The 21807-nt window shown below is 42.5% G+C and overlaps 1 protein-coding gene across 1 annotated transcript in view; it reads left to right on the forward strand.

The window, feature by feature from the left end:
* The first annotated feature begins 232 nt into the window (after positions 1-232).
* The window catches only part of MID1 (midline 1), a 130116-nt gene continuing 108541 nt past the window's right edge, over positions 233-21807 (forward strand). The window contains exon 1 of the mRNA XM_052663404.1: positions 233-892. Within this exon, the coding sequence (XP_052519364.1) occupies positions 233-892 (660 nt within the window). The remainder of the gene's footprint in view (positions 893-21807) is intronic.

Consider the following 21807-nt stretch of genomic DNA (forward strand, 5'->3'; position numbering starts at 1 on the left):
CCCCGCCGTCCTGCCCCCCCGCCTTATTTCCCCAGTGAATGGAGAATTATTTGGAATGTACACACATTTACCCTCCCATGACCTGTGTGTGGAATTATTCTGAGATGCACTCAAAGCTGACAGCCCCCCATGGCTGACCCCCTCACGCCTAATCACATCTTACTTTCTGTTTCCAGATAGCTGATCAGCTTCCTTGGATTTTGCTGATGACCCAGGAGAGCTTTGCCTGAAGATGGAAACACTGGAGTCGGAGCTGACCTGCCCTATTTGTCTGGAGCTCTTCGAGGACCCTCTCCTGCTCCCCTGCGCACACAGCCTCTGCTTCAACTGCGCCCACCGCATCCTGGTGTCACACTGCGCCACCAACGAGTCCGTGGAGTCCATCACCGCCTTCCAGTGCCCCACCTGCCGACATGTCATCACGCTCAGCCAGCGAGGTCTAGACGGGCTCAAGCGCAACGTCACCCTCCAGAACATCATCGACAGGTTCCAGAAAGCTTCAGTGAGCGGGCCCAATTCCCCCAGCGAGACCCGCCGGGAGCGGGCATTTGACGCCAACAGCATGACCTCGGCCGAGAAAGTCCTCTGCCAGTTCTGTGACCAGGATCCTGCCCAGGATGCCGTGAAGACCTGTGTCACTTGCGAAGTGTCCTACTGTGACGAGTGCCTAAAAGCCACTCACCCGAACAAGAAGCCCTTCACAGGCCACCGTCTCATTGAGCCCATCCCGGACTCGCACATCCGGGGGCTGATGTGCCTGGAACACGAGGATGAGAAGGTGAATATGTACTGCGTGACCGATGACCAGTTAATCTGTGCCTTGTGTAAACTGGTCGGGCGGCACCGAGATCATCAGGTGGCAGCTTTGAGTGAGCGCTATGACAAATTGAAGGTTAGTCTTATCCGCCTTAAGCCAAACCCCTTTGTGCCAGCAAATGTCATGGAAAGAAAAAGTGTATTCACTGCTAGCTACGTGGCAGGTGAAGGTTGTCTCTTCGCCTTTTGTTATCTGATTCGTTATAGCATGTTTTTTTGGCAGCCTGGCTATGTTACACAATAAGAGTATCTTGTAAAAGCTGACTGCTGCTTGTAGTGTTAGCGTTGTCAAGGTGAGAGTGAATTCGGAAAAATCTGGATTATTTTCAGTCCTTGTAGTTGAGAGAGAGCAGGAGAGAGAGAGAGCAAGAAGGAATAGCAGATAAAATCTGGGTTTAGCATTTGTGGGGGCATTTATTTTCCTCACTCGTTTCACTGGCATCGTACTAGTATCTAGTTACTGCCCAAACAAAGAAGAGAGGGAAGAGGAATGCCTAGAGCAAATGTGGGATTTTAGACATGTGACCTTTTATTCCTGGAGTTAATGATATCTAGCTTACTGGTGGACTGGAATGTTCCAATTGTCTCGGATTTACAAAACAATTTCTTGTTGTGGAAGTTTTTTAACCCAGTAAGGGTAGGGGCAAGTATTTTAACTTCATTTTTACCCTGGAACTCCGAACCGAACTCTGGCTTGGGGAATGATAATTAATATGACTATCCATCACATTTTAAAAATCACTCTCTAAACATGGAGAGAAGGCCCCAGGGGAGAAATAAGCCAGGTCTCCAGGTGTCTGTTCATCTGCGGGCAGCAGTGGGTCTAATTATTGCAAACTCAGCCGAGCGAGTTTGCTCTGATCATGAGACACTTCTGTCGATTCTGTTCACCAGCTAATTTTAGATCATAAGATGCCAATTAAAAGGAAAGGAAGTATGAATTAAGAGCTTTGAGTAAATATATATTGAAGTCCTTCCTCTCAGGACACACAACACCATGTTGTTGAGAAAACACAATGAATCACATGATCAAAAGCATTACTGCTCAGAGCAGATCATCACCTCTCACTAATAGTTCCTGTCACTTTTTCTCGCTGCTGATGTGGGCCTGTGTTTATGGGGACCACGTCGTGATCTTTGCTTTCAAACATCATTTGGGGAACAAACCTATCACTTGAGCAGCATGCCTCACTCAAAGTATTCATTGACGACTGGTACAGATCAATCTAGGAAGTTAAGCCCGAAGATGGGGGCAATAGAGACAAGGGAAGACAGATGCTGACTGGATTTCTAGTGTCATGCACAAAGGTGGCCAAAAGCACACCTCCCAAATTCTTAATAGCAAAGCAATGTGTGCGTGAATTGTATTGCTAAAATTCTTCAGCAGTTGCTGTGGCTATCAGATTTTAGAAACTATGGTGATCCTTCTGCCCTTTTTTGGTGGGGGACAGAATGTGTAGGATGATTGAACATGGGCGCTTCTTTTCCCCCTCCTTTTTTAAAAAACTGAAGTATAGTTATTTACAGTGTTGTGCTAGTTTCAGACGTACAGCCAAGTGATTCAGTTTTATATATTTATATATATGTGTGTGCGTATATATAATAGATATATTATATGTTGTCTTTTTCAGATTCTTTTCCCTTATAGGTTATTACAAAATGTTGACTAGCATTCCCTGTGCTCTATAGTAGATCCTTGCTGGTTGTCTATTTTATATATAGTACTGTGTATATGTTACTTCCAAATTCCTAATTTATTCCTCTCCCCAACCTTTCACCTTTGGTAAGCATAAGTTTGTTTTCAAGAAGGTAAGTGTTTGCTTTCCAAAACGTAAAACTACCAGATTGGATTTTTTTCTTCATAAAAAAATGTTTCTATAATTGGATTAACACTGCTCTTAATGACCACGTGTGAAAACACCACACTGAGGATCGATATTCAGCAACTCCAAGACTTGGTATTTAAACCTGGTATTTGAGTTCTTCTCATTACTTTTGTCCCATCACAGAGGAGTCCTTTAGTTATTTACATCTCCAAATTTAAGAGGAGACACTTATGTGCTCTAGCCCATTTTGTGATAAAAATGAAATTCTTCAATTATGAGCCCTGAACACTTGTCTAATCAAGCCAGTAGGCTAGTGGTCATTTATACTGTCACCAGAAGGGCCTGACAGTTTATGATCCTGGTAGATTTTATCTTTTAATTACAGAAATATAAGCATATAAACAGCACCCAGTAGGCTGAAACACATTTATAGCTGCTCAACAAAGTATGTATATAAGCATTTATTTACAGCCATTTCACAAAATATGCTTATCAGCATTTAAACAAATAACATGCTAGCATAGCCTGTTCGTTCTAAAACATGCCACTTATGTTAGAACAAAAAAATCATAGAATAGATGACATTTGGGTGTCCATGGTATTTTAAAACCTAAGTACAGTATAAACATCAGGTTTTTGAAGAAAGGAATAGCATACTGAAAGGACCAAAACAAAAAAAATGGTATTTTTGTTTATTACTTTGACCTGAGAAAGTAAATGAGTTCTGTTAGTATATTTTCCTGAGACTTTAGCATCACTTACAAAAATGGATTTCTGATGATATGGAAACAAAAGCATGGAGAAATTTGAGGATGCTTTCATTCATAATGTGATAGATTTGCTTTACTTACTTGAATATGTAAGGACTAAGGTGTCTGCTGTTTGAATTTTTTTTTTTTTACTTCTGTTAGTATAAGTCCATTATTTGAAGAAAGGGAATTCTGCAGTGATCATGAAGAATAATTCTTTCAATAACACTCAATAACTTAGAGGGATATTTTTTCATTAGTTCTCAGTATACATGTGTTGATATAGAGGATTGGAATATACTTTTATACATTACAACTATTTTTCTAGACACAAAAAGAAAAAGAAAACTTTCAGCATGTAGAATTCATGCAAATAAAATCTTTCACATCATTTGAAATCGCATCAAGTCAAGAATCTAATGATGCTTTCAGAGACTGTGCATTGGGAGATAATCATAAAATATTGAAACAAAGAGAAAATTAAGCTAGCATTTCCTGAACTCTGTTTTAAGATAAAAAGAGAAAAGTCTTCCGGGTAAGTGCATCTCTAAATGGAGCCTATCATGATGTGGACCTTTTCACATCATTTTAATTGAATTTTAAGAAGCCTCTCAGTCCTCCAAACTTGATTCAAAAGTTTGATTAGTGAACCAAATGACATATAAGAGAATTGAATAGAATGCATTCCAGAGTCTTCAAGAAATTACAATGCAGTAATTTCTTCTCCTCTGTTATACCATACAATGTTGGAGCTCTTGTTTCTTTCCTCTGGTCCCACCTATAAAAATATACAAACCCAGAAAAATTGACCTTTCCTTGAACTTCAATTTCAGCATACTCTGACTTCAAGTTAGCTGAAACTGAAGTTCCAAATCACTGATTTGCTTTTCTGACTCTGATTGGCCTTCTTTTGGCTGTGGGATTTAATTTGTGAAATAATCCCTTTCAATGGGTCATCTCATTATAGTTTTATAATAGTTTGATAAAGGTTCCAGTTAGATCTCAGCCTTCCTATGTAGCCCTTCTCTTCTAGAGGTAGAGAAATGGGATTTCACTTTTGGGCTTCATTTATAGAACGTGAGGGTCTATATTTTTGAAAATCTTCTACTTTATTTGCCATTGGGGAAGTTGTAAGTGGAATCTGAGCTAAACTTTTTACTTTTTCCTTAGAATTTCTATGACTTGTTTCTTCTCTGAAAATAGTCACTGGTAGAGTGCAGGTTCCAGGGAAAGAGGAGTGTGTGTGTGTGTGTGTGTGTGTGTGTGTGTGTGTGTGTGTGTGTGTGTGATGCATATGTGGATAGAGGCTGGGGATGCTGCTACATCCTACAAGGTGCAGGATGGGCCCCCACCACGTAGAGTTGTCTGGTCCCAAATCTCAGCAGTGCCCAGCTTGAAAAACTTTCATCTGTGAGAAGAATTTAGCATTTATCACTGCATTGATTTGCTAGAGCTGCTGCAGCAAGGGCCCATAAACTAGGTGACCTACAGGAAAGGAATGTATTGTACATTTCTGGAGACTGTTGTTGTTTAGTTGCTCAGTTGTGTCTGACTCTTTGTGCCCCAATGGACTGCAGCCTGCCAGGCTCCTCTGTCCATGGGATTCTCCAAGCAAGAATACTGTAGTGGGTTGCCATGCCCTCCTCCAGGGGACCTTCCCTACCCAGGGATCGAACCTGTGTTTCCTGTATTGGCAGGCAAATTCATTACTACTGAGGCTGGAAGTCTTCAATCAAGGTGTCAGCAGAGTTGATTCCTTTTGAGGGCTGTGAGGGAAGGGTGTGTTCCAGGCCTTTCTCCTTAGGTTGTTGGTGGCTGTTTTCTTCCTATATCTCTTCACATGGCATTCTTCCTGTGTGTTTATCTTCATGTTCATATTTCCCCTTCTTGGCATAAATTTTTTGGCTGCCCCACATGGCATGCAGGATCTTAGTTCCCCCATCAGGGATCAAACCCGTGCCACTGACATTGGGAATCCTGAGCCTTAACCACTGTATGGCCCAGGAAGTCCCAAATTGCCCCTTCTTAAAAGGGCACCAGTCATATTGGATTAAGGGCCCACTCGACTCCAATATGACTTCATCATAGCCAGTTATAGCTGCAGTGACCTTTAAGGTTGCATTCTGAAATATTTGGGATTAAGACTTCAACATACGAAGTTTAGGGGCCACAGTCCAACTCGTAGCAATCACTTACTCCAGTATATACCTGGTTGTCTAGTCAATTGAGCACACAATATGTCTCCCTCGATGATTTAATCACCCTAAGTTAGGCAGAGACCTTTGGTTCCCACTGCTCCATCACCCACCACTGACTACAGGATCTTGCAGATAATGAATTCCCAATAAATATTTGTCAGCTGCTTCACTGATAATCAGCTTTTAACCCTACTTGAAAGCTTAAATAATATTACAGATATTCATTCTGATATATGATAAAGAATTCTGCAAGATAATTTCTGGGCTTCCTTGGTGGCTCAGATGGTGAAGAATCTGCCTGCAATGCAGGAGACCTGGGTTCAATCCCTGAGTCAGGAAGATCCCCTGGAGAAGGGAATGGCAGCCCACTCAGTATTTTTGCCTGGAGAATCCCATGGACAGAGGAGCCTGGCGGGCTACAATGCATAATCACAAACAGTCGGACAGGACTGAGTGACCAACGCTTTCAACTGGAAGATAATTTATAAATAACGGCAGAGCCAGATATATATTATATTTTACCCAACTGGACATGACTCATTATTCTGGTCTGTATTGCACTTCATTGGTTTAAATTTAATGGTATGAATTTTGATAAACTAGATCTCAAATACTTGTTCACCTTTGTTTTATGCTCCTATATGATGGACACTTGACAGACCCATTATACCTCCTGTTTCCTTTATCCTCACGTATCTGAGATGTAGATTTTTTGGAGAGGTCATGCAAAAGTAACTTAGTGTATGCTTCATAAAGGCAATATGAACAGGAACAGTCCCCCTCCTCCCTGGAGCTTATAGTTTAGCAAAGAGTTCCAGTAGGTAAATATTTTCTCTGTTCGTGGGAGGAAACTCTGGGTACACTGTACCCAAAGGAGGGACACCAATGCCAGACCTGAGAGACTTTAGAGAAAGGCTTCCTGAAATAAAGGCCATTACATCTACCATTGCCAAGCTTTTTATTAGAAAACTGACAAATTTAGACATCCATAGATTCTTTGGTATCATTCTTTTTTATATTTCCCACTTATGACATCCCTTGTGGAGCCCTGTACCTTTTCTCAAATGGGTTCACAGTAAGTCTAGGCTAGATTTTAATCTAACATGTAGATCATGACATTTTGTCACCTGATGCCATTGGGGATATGTGAATGTCAAACATATGTCTTCCAAAATGTTTTGGTTATATGAGTTCTCACCTGTTCCAACTAGCCCCTTCAAATTTCTATTCTGCTTATGCTTATTTCATGGGAACAATTCTTTAGCTTTTTTAGAAACTTCCCATGTGACAAAATACAGTTTCCAAATACTTGTGAAATATGTTAAAAGTTGTATTTTAATTTTCTTAGTTGGGTACAAAAACTTTATGATATACAGAGTAAAAGAAGACATTTCCAGGGATATGTTCTTAACAGTAAACTTAAGGCTCCATTTTTCTTCTCTCTCCTTTTCATCTCTTCCCCGTGATGAATCCCCTCTCCCTCCCTTACCTGCAGAGAGGACTGTCTTACCACCTGATGATTTATTATTGGGATAATTTCTGAGGAGTTCAGAGAATTCTGGGAAATAGATACACAAGGTACCTTCTAGTCATTTGATTATGTAAAGAAATGTAATTCTTGAACATGTTTCTTAGCTTTAGTTCATTTGTTGTTGTTGCTTTGTTCAGTTGTGTTCAATTCTTTGCAACCCCATGGACTGCAGTACACCAGGCTTCCCTGTCCTCTGCCATCTCCCAGACTTGGCTCAAATTCATGTCCATTGAGTCAGTGATACCATCCCACCATCTCGTCCTCTGTCGTCCCCTTCTGCTCTTGCCTTCAGTCTTTCCCAGCATCAGTGTCTTTTCCTATGAGTTGGCTCTTTGCATCAGGTGACCAAAGTATTGGAGCTTCAGCTTCAGCATCAGTCCTTCTAATGAATATTCAGGATTTATTTCTTTTAGGATTGACTGGTTTGATCTCCTTGCAGTCCAAGAGACTCTCAGGAGTCTTCTCCAACACCACAGTTGTAAAACAGGGCTAATAATGTATTTGTTGTTGTTCAGTCACTAAGTCATGTCCAACTGTTTGTGACCCCATGGACTACAGCACACCAGGTTTCCATGTCCTTCACCATCTCCCAGAGTTTGCTCAAACTCATGTCCTTTGAGTCAGTGATGCCATCCAACAATCTCATGCTCTGCCACTCTCTTCTTCTGCCTTCAATCTTACCCAGCATCAGGGTCTTTCCCAATGAGTTAGAAATAATGTACTTCTTGCATAGAAACATGGGAGAGCAAAATAAAATGTTTCACACAAACCATCAGCATTGTGCCTGGCAATGTATTAGAACATAAAAACATTATAATAATCCAGGAGGTTAGAATGGCATGATGGTTACAATGTGGACCTTTGGGGCATACTGCCTGACAGTTGTTTTTTAACCATTGCTTGTCTTATTCGCATCTGAGATAAGGGTCCACATTGTTGCTTTCATGGGTTTTGTAGTTCTGTGTCTCAAGCTCCTGGCGAAGGGCAGAGGCATGAGAGTGAATAAACACTTGTTGATGGATAGGTGCATGATTGGTGGGTTAGAGAAGTACTTTGGGATGTGGAGGAGGAAGAACTGACTCTGGTTTTTGAGTAGACAAGAAACCTTGCTTCAGGGTGGTGGTCTTTAAGCCGCCTTGACAGATCAGTGGATTATGCATCAAAGAAGAGCGAGGCGTTCCTCGGGAGTGGGGCTAGCAGAAACCTGTTGGCAGGAATTGGCAAGACAGCTTAGGGATTCTAGACAATGCTGGCTAGAGCCCAGGGTGCCAATGGAGGGGCGCAGGAGGGAGGCTGTTGGAAGAGTCCTATTGGGGGCAGGGTGAAGAGTTTGAGTCTTTGAATGCCAGGTTAAAGTTTGGGGCAGTTTTTTTCTCTAGAGAATAACACTGAAGGAATTTTGTTTTTGAGAGAGAGAGGCTGATGTCATGTATATTTTCTGAAGGCAAGGTCCAGTCAAGGTATCAGAAACATTTAGGGTCATTGTGTCCACAGAAGAAATAGAAGGGGGAAAAGTTGTTCATATGACTTTAGATTTTTGTGGTCTCATTTTTAATAAGCAAAGTGAAGTAGTATCATAGGTCAAACCGCACCCCCCTGACACACACACACACAGACATACACACACTCAACAGAAACATGGAAACCAGTGAGAGTCAATGTCTTGTCCTTGAAGACAAAGAATAGGAGTGATCATTGATGATTGGCTCTTGACTCCAGACATAAATGCAGTTCTTTTCTGCCTTTCCTTCCCTGGTGGCTCAGATGGTAAAGGATCTGCCTGCAATGCGGGAGACCTGGGTTTGATCCCTGGAAGAAGGCATGGCAACCCACTCCGGTATTCTTGCCTGGAGAACCCCCATGGACATTGGAGCCTAGCAAGCTACAGCCCATGGGGTTGCAAAGAGTCAGACACAACTGAGTGACTAAGCACACAAACACATAGCGCAGAGATATACTCGAGATGATGTGTGCTAATTTCTTCTGGCTTTTTGAGCCACTCTAAGGCAGATGCGTTCAAATCTCTAAATGCTGACCACAAACCTCAGGAACGTTTTATAGTCACATATGACCCTGAAGTTTATGTTGTTTCATCCCCATTCTGCAGATGAGGAAATTGGAGTGGAGAGTGGTTAAAGGGGTGGCCCCACATCACCTGGGCAGAGGGCTTTGACCTAGGACTAGAGCACAGTTTCCCCTGCTGCCCTCTTATTTTGGGTCTCTTCAGCTCCAGCTTTTTGAGTGATTCCATTACTTCTGAGGTTTCCTTTTGGGTTTGGAGACTCAGTTCAATTCAGTTCAGTTGCTCAGTCATGTCCAACTCTTCGCAACCCCATGGACTGCAGCACACCAGGCTTCCCTGTCCATCACCAACTCCAGGAGCTTGCTCAAACTCATGTCCATCATGTTGGTGATGCCATCCAACCATCTCATCTTCTGTTGTCCCCTTCTCATCCTGCCTTCCTTTCCCAGCATCAGGGTCTTTTCCAATGAGTCAGTTCTTTGCATCTGGTGGCCAGAGTATTGGGGCTTCAGCTTCAGCATCAGTCCTGTATGAATATTCAAGACTAATCGAGGTGGTGGTTTTACACACAAACCTGGCCAGGCTGTAGGCCGCCATCATAGAGGGTGGCTGATGCCTCGTGTCATTGTTGTTCACTCACTAAGTCATGTCCAACTCTGTGACCCCATGGGCTGCAGCACACCAGTCCTCCACTATCTCCCAGAGTTTGTTCAAGTTCATTAAGTCGGTGATGCCATCCAACTATCTCATACTCTGCTGCCCTCTTCTCCTTTTGCCTTCAATCTTTCCCAGCATTGCGGTCTCTTCCAATGAGTCAGGTGCCTCTAGGGCCACCAAGGAAGCTGCCTTAAGATATCTCCATGCCGATATTTTCTCTAGCTGAGCCACTGTAGACTTAGACTGGGTTGTCTTGAAGGGCCAGACCTGAATTCACACAGATGTATCTGAGATGACCTCAGGGACACCTCTGAAGAAAAGATATGCTCATGTGGAAACCAGTGGATTGTCATGGCAGCTTCCATGGGCTCACTGATTTATCCCTTAAATTTTTTTTCCTGAATGTCCTAATATATAGATAACTCATTTATTTTATTTAAAAAAATTTAGTTTTAATTGATTTTATTTTTGGTCGCACTGGGTCTTTGTTGCTGCTCACGGGCTTTCTCTAGTTGCAGTGAGTCAGGGCTATTCTTTGTTGCAGTGTGCAGGCTTCTCATTGCAGTGGCTTCTCTTGTGGGGCCTGGGCCCTAGAGTGCAGGGTCAGTGGTTGTGGTCCACAGGCTTAGTTGCTCTGCAGCATGTGGAATCTTCCCAGACTAGGGATCAAACCTGTGTCCCCTGCACTGGCAGGTGAATATTTATCCATTGTACCACTAAGGAAGTCCCTCCTTAATTTTATTTACGTATATAAAGTGAGTCCATGTAAGTGAGGAGTATCTATTTGTGCGTAAGTTGAAAAGTTTTGAAAGAACATAATTCATCTTGATGAGGTACGAAGTTAAAGCTAGTAGGATTTGCTGAAATTACTTTTACTGACTATTTTTTAAAGGCTGTAATATTCAGAATTCTTTAATTCTCTGACACTGGCAAATCATAAACTAGGTTATTGTTAGAAAGACTGGTAAATTTTTTGACAATGGATAGGTAAATAATAAAGAGGACACAGAGTAGCCTGAGAAAGTGAATGAAGCTAAAGACTGGATATATTCTCTGTATGTGACATAGGCATTCTGGAAAAATCTGATAAAGCTATTTACAAAGTCTACTTAAAACTTAATTCACTTTATGTTTTAGATTTTTGGGCACACTACTTAAGGACTTCGCCTACCCATGAGGATAGCTTTTAAGCTGACAGAGGAGAATACATTTTGCATTTCTCATCAAAAAGGAAAATGCTTGTAAAGTGCCTAGTCTAGTGATTGGCACATAGTAAGCGTTCCATGAACATGAGGTATTATTATATCTGGGCATTTACTGTTACAATAAAGGCTTCATTGGTGTAATCCAATCGTGGGTTTCCTGACAGTATCATAAATTACTCAGTGGTTATAGGGTCGATTTGTGTTTCTGGCTGACATGGGAAATTTTGAACAACCCTCGGGGGAATTATAATTGGGTGGAAACTTTGATTTGTCCTTTTTATCCAAGCCGAGTAGTAAAATGGACTCTTAAGAAGCAGTGAGCGGTGGACTCAAAAGAAATGGCTTTTAAAACAAGCACCATTTTGAAGTTCGGGGCAGCCTGGGCCAATCACAAGCTCTGTTAGCCAGTTTTCTGTTTTGTTGTAGATCGCCTTGGGTGTGTGAGTGAAGGATGGAGCTGGGTAGCCCTGGGTTCCGTGTCAGCAGCCATTGCCCTTAGAATAGGAAGAAGGAGTGGTTTCAGTCTTGGTTAGGGCTGGGCGCAGAGAAGAGCCCTGAAAGGAAGAGCTTGCACAAGGACATGAAGGCCTCCAGCCCCTCCTGTAGCAGCCCTGGGTGTTCTGTGCCACTGGGACAAAATGCATAGAGCAGCAAGGTCAGCATCTTGTATCTACTTTGCTGCTTATTGGGGAAAACAGCCAGGAAAATAATGGATTTTATTCACGTGGAAATAGACCAGGTTCTTATTCCTGAAACAATATTAAAATTCTGAAAAGCTTCTACCTTTTTCATGTCTTTATAGATGATCTTTTCCCCCATCTGCTTTACCAAATTCTGCCTTTAAAAGAAAAAGAAAAGAACCCTTATTTATTCACCCAAGGGATATTTGTGTTTGGCTAAGGAGATAAGCCCCGGGTAAACTCTGGCAATGCAGAAATGAGTCACAGAGACACGTCGTTGCTTCCATGGTCTAGACATAATTATAACATGCGATAAGAGCATAGAAAAAGGCTAGGAAAAGAAGTCAATGAAACTCAGTCCATGAGATAGTTTTTAAAATGACTCATAGTCCCAGATTGCTGACTTAGGTGTTGCTCTGTGGAAATTGTGCTGTGTTTGTGCTCCATTGCTCAGTCATGCATGACTCTTTTGCGACCCCATGGACTGTAGCCTGCCAGGCTCCTCTGCCCATGGAATTTTCCAGGCAAGAATACTGGAGTGGGTTGCCATTTCCTCCTCCCGGGGATTTTCCCACCCCAGGGATCAAACCTGCATCTCTTGTGTCTCCTGCATTGGCAGGCAGGTTCTTTACCACTGTGCCACCAGGAAAGCCTACTCTGGAAATTGCCTACTTCCAAAAGCTGAAGGGAAAATACATTTCAAGGAGAAGCAGTGTTCAGAGAAGACAGCACGGACGTTTGCACTGTGCATTCCTTTGGAGTGGCTGTCAGGGCAACATAGGAGGACTCCAGTCCATGAAAAAATCTGGGCCAGACCCTTTCTTATTAAAGGTCTGCTGATCACAGGTTGAATTGTAGCTCTTCTCACATGCTTTCCTCAGAGGTCTCCATTTCCTTCCTGAACAGGGCTCATAGGTCGAGTCCATATCCAGGCGCGGGAGCCATTTATGTCATTTCCACTGTGAAGGGACCCATCTCTAGGAAGACGGTGTGAGAGGTCACCAGAGGAAATACCATTGTGTGGCCCAGCCAGCTGGGGGCGTGGCTAGCTTTATCTGTGAGGGAGTTTTTGTGAACTTAGGTGTTGGGATGAATATCCTGACTTGGTAGAGAGATTTATTTCTCGATCCCGTGACCCTTTCACATGGCTGTCCAGAGCTAAGCTGCTCTTGGTTGGTGGCATCAGATTTAAGGCTGAGAGGAGCGAAATGGGCAGGCTTTCCAACTCATGCTCAGTATGGCTGGTCGCTTCTGGAAGATCAAGGAGACCCAAGGTCCCTGCTTCCCAGGTGGCTTACTGGTAAAGAACCTGCCTGCCAGTGCAGGAGACAAAGAGACATGGGTTCAATCCCTGGGTCAGGAAGATCCCCTGGAGAAGGGCATGGCTACCCACTCCAGTATTCTTGGCTGGAGAATCCCCATGGACAGAGGAGCCTGGTGTGCTACAGTCCGTGGGTTGCAGAGTCGGACACAACCAAGCACGCATGCCATGCCAAGGTCCCCGTACAAACTTCACCCAGGAGGGAGATGATTTTCTTGCCCCTGATCTGCTGAATAAGGCTCTAGAGGGTCCCAGCCAATGAGGATCTTACCCAATTATAATGGTTCAGCTCATCAAATGAAGTGGTTCCAGTTTCTCTTTTATTCTAGAAACTCATCTGGAAACACACTTGGCAAAGGCCACCATGCTGTCTTTGTACCTCTAGACTAAAGTCCTGTAGGTCAGTGCTGGGGGTGGTAAGGGAGGGCGGTAAGGTAAAGGTAACTCTCCTTCAAGATGCTGCTTAAAGTTGTTTTACGATGTGGTTCAAGCATATTTGTTTATTCAACACTGAAAACCAGCTATTACCAAGAGGAATAATGAGCATTTGCAAATCTCCAGATTGACAGTTTGCAAAGCACTTTCGAGTATTATTTGATTCTTGAAACAACCGTATATCCCCTGCAAAAATATGAGAATGTTAATACCCGCTCATTAGGGATCTTGGCAGGATTAAATGAGATAATATAGGTCCAGATATCTAGCTCAGCATCTAGTGGGTGGGAGAAGCTCCTTAACCACTTGGAATGTGAGGACATAGAAATTAAATAGCATTAACTGTGGTTAGAGAAATTGGAGTTTGGTGTTCCGACTCAGGGACCCTATCTTGGCCCTAACTAATCATCACCTATGATTAAGGCAGAAAAAACTATGGCCCAAACGTACCCCACTTCAGAAAATTAATGAGAAGGAAAAAGAGCTTAAGTGATGGAGGGACAAAGTGCTTTTTTGCCTTAACTTCTGACACAAGGCTTGGCTGGACACAAGAAATTTCCGTTAAAGTAGTAACTAAATTGAAGCTGATCTATTTTTCTATTCTGATATAAATAAAGGAGTAAAATTAAAAATTAAATATGGAAATCCTTATGGAATAATTTTTATTTACTTACAGTCATGTTGAATTATTCAGTATTCACCAGCTACTCAATATATTAGCATTAAATGAAGGAATGAATGAGTCTCTCATGGTCTCTAAATTCATTCCATCACTTGAAATGTGATAATTCATTTGCTGTGGTTAAAAATGTAAATTTAGCATCTTGGTTTATGAGTTTGACATTTCAAATCTCTCAAGAGACCTAAATGAGTTCTTACTCATATTTAGTTATTTTTGGCAAAGCCTGTATATAAGTGAAAATGGTCGCCACATGTTAGTCAATAACAAAGGTTTGGGGTCTATTATCCATTCCTTTTTCCAGGATTGCTTATCAGAATTGTAGGTTTACATTAGTTTCCTACCAGAACGGCTCAAATATAAATGTACACAGGAAATACTCGGGGATCTTATTGAAATTCTCCTCCATTAAAATAAGTAAATTAAAACAACAACAACAATAACAAAAATGCAGGTTCTCATTCAGCCGGTTTGAAATGAGTTTGAAGTCTGATTTTAACTTGTGCCTTAGCCTTGTCATTTTCAATTTGTGTGAACTTAGGTTAAGGAAAACAAACCACAACTAAGTTCTCTAAGCCTTATTTGTCCATCAGTGCAACAGAGGTATAATTGAGGGTTAAACCCTGTAATGCTTGACCCTGGGGAAGCCCAAGGTTCCTCTTTCCATTACTGTTATACCCTGAAGGCTGATCTTTCTCCCCTTTCCCCAAGTTTTAAGCCTTCCCTGTAGCTATAAAGACAATATAGGTTCTTTTAAGAAGTTAATGTAAAGTTGATGTAAATCAAAGTGAATAGTCTTCCTCTTCAAGCCTTCTATTTCTTCCTCTACTAACTCCAGTTCATTCTTAAAGGACTAACTGTAGGCTCACCAAGACTACTTTAGGTTAGCTTTTCATAAAATTCTCTCAGACATTCCATGTTGTCTCTACTACCCCTTCATCATTACACTGCCTTCCATATTATTATATAAACACTTTTGGGCTAAAGGGCTTCCCCAGTGGCTCAGACAGTAAAGAATCCTGCAATGCAGGAGACCTGGGTTCAATCCCTGGGTTGGGAAGATCCCCTGGAGAAGTGAACAGCTACCCACTCCAGTACTCTGACCTGGAGAATCCCATGGACAGAGGAGCCTGGCAGACTACAGTCCATGGGGTTGCAAAGAGTTAGACACGACTGAGTGACTTTCACTTTCTGTTTGGGCTAAAAGCCTTCCTGCCTCAACTGGTTGTCCATTTCTCAAGCTCAGTGACTGTGTCTCATAGTTATTTTCTATCTCATTATTCCTTTTCCAGTGACTAGCTGTTGTTCAGTCACTAAGTTGTGTCTGACTCTGTGACCCCATGGACTGCAGCAAGCCAGGCTTCCCTGTCCTTCATTATCTCCCAGAATTTGCACAAACTCATGTCTATTGAGTCAGTGATGCCATCCAGCCAGCTCATCCTCTGTCATCCCCTTCTCCTCCTGCCTTCAATTTTTCCCAGCATCAGGGTCTTTCCCAGTGAGTCAGCTGTTCGCATCGGGTGGCTTTTTAAAATAAGCTACCAGGTATTTTATCAGTAGTAAATACTTATTGAAACAAATGGAACAGCCATTAATAATTTAATGAGATGATACGGTGCAATTTGCCCATCAGGTAAATAAGAAAAATCATAGCCTACCCGCCATTCTTTTGAAATTTGAATACATAAGCCAGCAAAATATTGCCTTGTAGGCCTCTGCATTCATTTCTGAATCAACAAATTGCTCACCAGTGATTTCTTATGAGAAAGTATTATAAAGAGACTGTTTGCTTTTTAAAGACTTGAGTTCAGACACAGGTGATGAAATATTTGTCATTCACAAGGGCAGGATAAAATAATACTATATACATATGTATTTTCTTGTGTGCATATTTTTTATGTATATGTTTTGTTCTCTACTGCCTCAGAACAGAGTTCTCTTTAGTTCCCCTTGGAGGTAGGATGGTAAGAAATCGTGAAGACCTTAGCAGGTAAACTTAGCGGCACACATTTGCCTTATCATGGCAACTTGAAGGGCTAGGGGCATCTAGTGGATCAAGGCCAGGGATGCTGCTCAGCATCCTAAATACACTGGACAGCCCATGGCGGAGAATCATCAAGTGGTAAATGTCTGTGGTGCTGAGGCTGGGACATCTGTAGTTAACCAAAGCATCTTTGCTGGCATGCAGAGAGGAAAGTGCAGCTTCATTCTTCACAAGGCATTGACTTCTTTGTGTTTTCTCCAAGTGTTAGTCGCTCAGCTGTGTCTGACTCTTTGCGACCCCGTGGACTATAGCCAACCAGGCTGCTCTGTCCATGGGGATTCTTCAGGCAAGAATACTGGAGTGGGTTGCCATTCCCTTCTCCAGGGGATCTTCCTGACCCAGGAATCGAACCCAGGTTTCCCACATTGTAGACAGATACTTTCCTGCCTGAGATAGCAGGGAAGCCATGACCTCCAAAACCAAATCTATTTTGAGTCAAGAAAGCCCAGTCCTTGCAGAATCCCCTCCCTCCATCTGTAGACACCCTGAGTGGCAGGCTGGCGGCTGCCCCAAGGCTGTGCATGGCAGGCTTCTTCCACCCCAGGCCCCTGGCCTGTCTTGAGGTGTCTGGGCCTGCCCAGTCCACCCTTGGGGCAGTTTTAGCAATATTTCAACCTCCAGAGGCGTATTGAATATTTTTTAATCCCTTCTCCAAACATGATTTAGGTGCAACTGATATTATCTACTATCCCCAGATGTACTAGCTGTGGCAGTTCATGTTCAGGATTACATTACCTTCCTGGGGTAGCTGTCTGTATCAAACACAGCCTGGGGCTTTCTACCAAGTAGGAAGTCGGCAGAGAATAGGCCAGCAGCTGAGAGTTTCACCTAAATGGCTTTTATATGATGGATAATAGTTTTTATTGTATTATAGTCAAAGTGAATAATTTCCAGAGATCAAAAGTGACTCATTAAATCTGTTAGTCAATTTTAAATCTGTCTTCCAAAGAAACTGTTTATATGTATATACCTCTGCATGTGTGTGTGTGTGCGCACAAAACTATGGATTCTCAGCTCCTCAAGCAGAGACTTGGAATGGCATGAATCAAATGTGAATGTTCAGTGCTGAAGCAGAGGTTATATAGGCATTGTTTTGTTTGTACCTGCAGGCAGAGACTGTTTATTTCACAAGAGGTACACATCATGAAAACCTCAAGCTGAAAAGGCCTTTGTCATTGTCTAGTCCAGTGGTTCTCACCCTGGTGCACAGAGGTCACCTTGAACAGGGGCCCAGCCAGATGGAACAAGATCCTCTGGGGTGTAGCTTGTGAAAGTTGCTCAGTCGTGTCTGAATCTTTGCAACCCCATGGACTACAGCATGCCAGGCTTCCTTGTCCATCACCAATTCCTGGAGTTCACTCAAACTCATGTCGATCGCGTTGGTGATGCCATCCAACCATCTCACCCTCTGTCGCCCCCTTCTCCTCCCACCTTCAATCTTTCCCAGCATCAGGGTCTTTTCCAATGAGTCAGTTCTTTGCATCAGGGGGCCAAAGTATTGGAGTTTCAGCTTCAGCATCAGTCCTTCCAAGGACTATTCAGGACTGATTTCCTTTAGGATGGACTGGTTGGATCTCCTTGCAGTCCAAGGGACTCTCAAGAGTCTTCTCCAACACCACAGTTCAAAAGCATCAATTCTTTGGCACTCAGCTTTCTTTATGGTCCAACTCTCACATCCATACATGACCACTGGAAAAAACATAGCCTTGACTAGACGGACCTTTGTTGGCAAAGTAATGTCTCTGATTTTTAATATGCTCAGTCATGTCCAACTCTTTTGTGACTGCATGGACTGTAGCCCACCAGGCTCCTCTGTCCATGGGATTTCCCAGGCAAGAATACTGGAGCACACTGCCTTCCACTCCAGGGGATTTTCCCAACCCAAGGATGAAATCCTCATGTCCTGTGTCTCCTGCATTGGCAGGCAGACTCTTTACCACTGAGCCACCTGGGAAGCCCAAATAACTTTATGTAAGTTGAAACAAGTATCTTAGTGTAGATGCTTTTAGTCAAGAGCATAGAAATTTTCAATAGCTGTGTTCTTTTAAAAAAATTACTTTATATATTTTAATTGCAGGATAATTACAATATTGTGGTGGGTTTTGCCATACATCAACATGAATCAGCCACGGGTGGCACATGTGTCCCTCCATCCTGAACCCCCTTCCCACCTCCGTCCCCACCCCATCCCTCTGGGTTGTCCCAGAGCACCAGCTTTGAGTGCCCTGCTTTATGCATCAAACTTGCACTGGTCATCTATTTTACATATGGTAATATACATGTTTCAATGAATAGCTGTGTTCTTATGAGAGGCCTTCATCTTGAAGATACCTATCATATTTAAGATAAGAATAATCTCAGTGTCTCTGTTCTCCTTATAGCCAGACAATAATATTTCTGTCCTTTATCAAGCCCATCTTGGCATGAAGTGTTCCCTTGGTATCTCTAATTTTCTTGAAGAGATCTCTAGTCTTTCCCATTCTGTTGTTTTCCTCTATTTCTTGGCATTGATCACTGAGGAAGGCTTTCTTATCTCTTCTTGCTATTTTTTGGAACTCTGCATTCAGATGCTTACTAAAGGAACATTTCATGTAAAGATGGGCTCGATAAAAGACAGAAATGGTATGGACCTAACAGAAGCAGAAGATATTAAGAAGAGGTGGCAAGAATACACAGAAGAACTGTACAAAAAAGATCTTCATGACCAAGATAATCACGATGGTGTGATCACTCACCTAGAGCCAGACATCCTGGAATGTGAAGTCAAGTGGACCTTAGAAAGCATCACTATGAACAAAGCTAGTGGAGGTGATGGAACTCCAGTTGAGCTATTTCAAATCCTGGAAGACGATGCTGTGAAAGTGCTTCACTCAATATGCCAGCAAATTTGGAAAACTCAGCAGTGGCCCCAGGACTGGAAAAGGTCAGTTTTCATTCCAATCCCAAAGAAAGGCAATGCCAAAGAATACTCAAACTACTGCACAATTGCACTCATCTCACACACTAGTAAAGTAATGCTCAAAATTCTCCAAGCCAGGCTTCAGCAATACATGAACTGCAAAATTCCAGATGTTCAAGCTGCTTTTAGAAAAGGCAGAGGAACCAGAGATCAAATTGCCAACATCTGCTGGATCATTGAAAAAGCAAGAGAGTTCCAGAAAAACATCGATTTCTGCTTTATTGGCTATGCCAAAGCCTTTGACTGTGTGGATCACAAGAAACTGTGGAAAATTCTGAAAGAGATGGGGATACCAGAACACCTGACCTGCCTCTTGAGAAACCTGTATGCAGGTCAGGAAGCAACAGTTAGAACTGGACATGGAACAACAGACTGGTTCCAAATAGGAAAAGGAGTACGTCAAGGCTGTATATTGTCACCCTGCTTATTTAACTTCTATGCAGAGTACATCATGAGAAACGCTGGGCTGGAAGAAGCACAAGCTGGAATCAAGATTGCTGGGAGAAATATCCATAACCTCAGATATGCAGATGACACCACCCTTATGGCAGAAAGTAAAGAGGAACTGAAAAGCCTCTTGATGAGAGTGAAAAAGTTGGCTTAAAGTTCATCATTCAGAAAACAAAGATCATGGCATCTGGTCTCATCACTCCATGGGAAATAAGATGGGGAAACAGTGGAAACAGTGACAGACTTCATTTTGGGGGGCTCCAAAATCACTGCAGATGGTGATTGCAGCCATGAAATTAAAAGACACTTACTCCTTGGCAGGAAAGTTATGACCAACCTAGATAGCATATTGAAAAGCAGAGACATTACTTTGCCAACAAAGGTCCGTCTAGTCAAGGCTATGGTTTTTCCAGTAGTCATGTGTGGATGTGAGAGTTGGACTGTGAAGAAAGCTGAGTGCTGATGAATTGATGTTTTTGAACTGTGGTGTTGGAGAAGACTCTTGAGAGTCCCTTGCACTGCAAGGAGATCCAACCAGTCCATTCTAAAAGAGATCAGTCCTGGGTGTTCTTTGGAAGGACTGATGCTGAAGCTGAAACTCCAGTACTTTGGCCACCTCATGCGAAGAGTTGACTCATTGGAAAAGACTCTGATGCTGGGAGGGATTGGGGGCAGGAGGAGAAGGGGACAACAGAGGATGAGATGGCTGGATGGCATCACCGACTTGATGGATGTGAGTCTGAGTGAACTCCAGAAGATGGTGATGGACAGGGAGGCCTGGCGTGCTGTGATTCATGGGGTCACAAAGAGTCGGACACGACTGAGTGACTGAACTGAATAATCCCCCTTTCTGTCCAGTGGATTTTTTTTTTTTCTCAACCAGAAAGTCAGAAAATAAGACAATATGATCAGGTACAATATGATCATCAGTGCAAGAAGAAGAAAAAAATACATTCTGCTAAGTACAATGAGATATGATTTTTCCTTTCAACCAGTAAAGAAATCAGTTGTAAATTTCTAATTCTTTATCATTATTCTGATGATCTGTGAAGGGATATTTTATTCTGATTTCTATTGAATAAATATGAGCAAATTTGAATATTACCTCTGAGAGCTAGAGACACCTCTCAGGAATCCTTGTTGAGTGACCATGGAGTAAGGCCACAAGGATGGGGATGAAACCATCACAATCTGTAGAGTTATGTGTTTGGCTCTTACTGACAATTTTGGTCTTTTTCACTGTTTGTGCAGCCCTTCATCCAAAATGCAGTTATAGAACCGGCTTCATGGAAGGTTCATAAGCCATTGAGTCTGCTCATTTTCCTTAAAAATTGATTTATCTATACTTGATGGTGCTGCTAAGTCGCTTCAGTTGTGTCCAACTCTGTGCGACCCCACAGATGGCAGCCCACCAGGCTTCTCTGTCCCTGGGATTCTCCAGGAAGAACATTGGAGTGGGTTGCCATTTCCTTCGCCATGAAAGTGCATGAAAGTGAGAAGTGGAAGTGAAGCCACTCAGTCATGTCCGACTCTTCGCGACCCCATGGACTGCAGCCTACCAGGCTCCTCCATCCATGGGATTTTCCAGGCAAGAGTACTGGAGTGGGGTGCCATTGCCTTACCTCCATATCTATATTTTTCAGAGAAAGTGACTCAAACTCTTCCATTTTGTGTCTAAACAATATATTCAGTAAAAGTGTTCCTCTCCTGAAAAAATATCACCATGATACTTACAAAGATAAAATGACTTTCTGACAATGATTTTTCTGAATGGATTAACACCAGAGATGGTGAAATAAAATCCAATTGGTCCCCCACAGGAAGAATCCCTCATCCATCTCTATGGTCCCCCTCTTTTTGATGGCGCCCTTTGGCCCCCCACACATGTCAGGCTGGCTCTGTCTAGGTTTGCTTTCTTCACTGTGCTCGCTCCATCATAGTGAAACTTCATTGCTGCCTTAATCTTTGGTTCTGAAGGCTCAAGGAGAGTCATTTTCTCCCTGCAGTTTAGAGTTGTATTGCCTTGTGTGATTTTATGAAAGAGTGTTCCAAAGGACTGTTCTAGAAGGTGAGTGATAGGTATTAATACCAAGCATGTCTTCAGACAAGGAAGTGTTAGGTGCTAAGACAAGATTACTCTGAGATTGTCTTTGTCAGATGGACAAGAGGCATGGAAAATGTTTCAAAAAAATAAGTTGTGTTTGTTTACACTATAATTGTGAAAAGAATTCTCA

The sequence above is a fragment of the Budorcas taxicolor genome, chromosome X (genome assembly GCF_023091745.1).
Source record: "Budorcas taxicolor isolate Tak-1 chromosome X, Takin1.1, whole genome shotgun sequence".
In the NCBI taxonomy this organism is placed as follows: Eukaryota; Metazoa; Chordata; class Mammalia; order Artiodactyla; family Bovidae; genus Budorcas; species Budorcas taxicolor.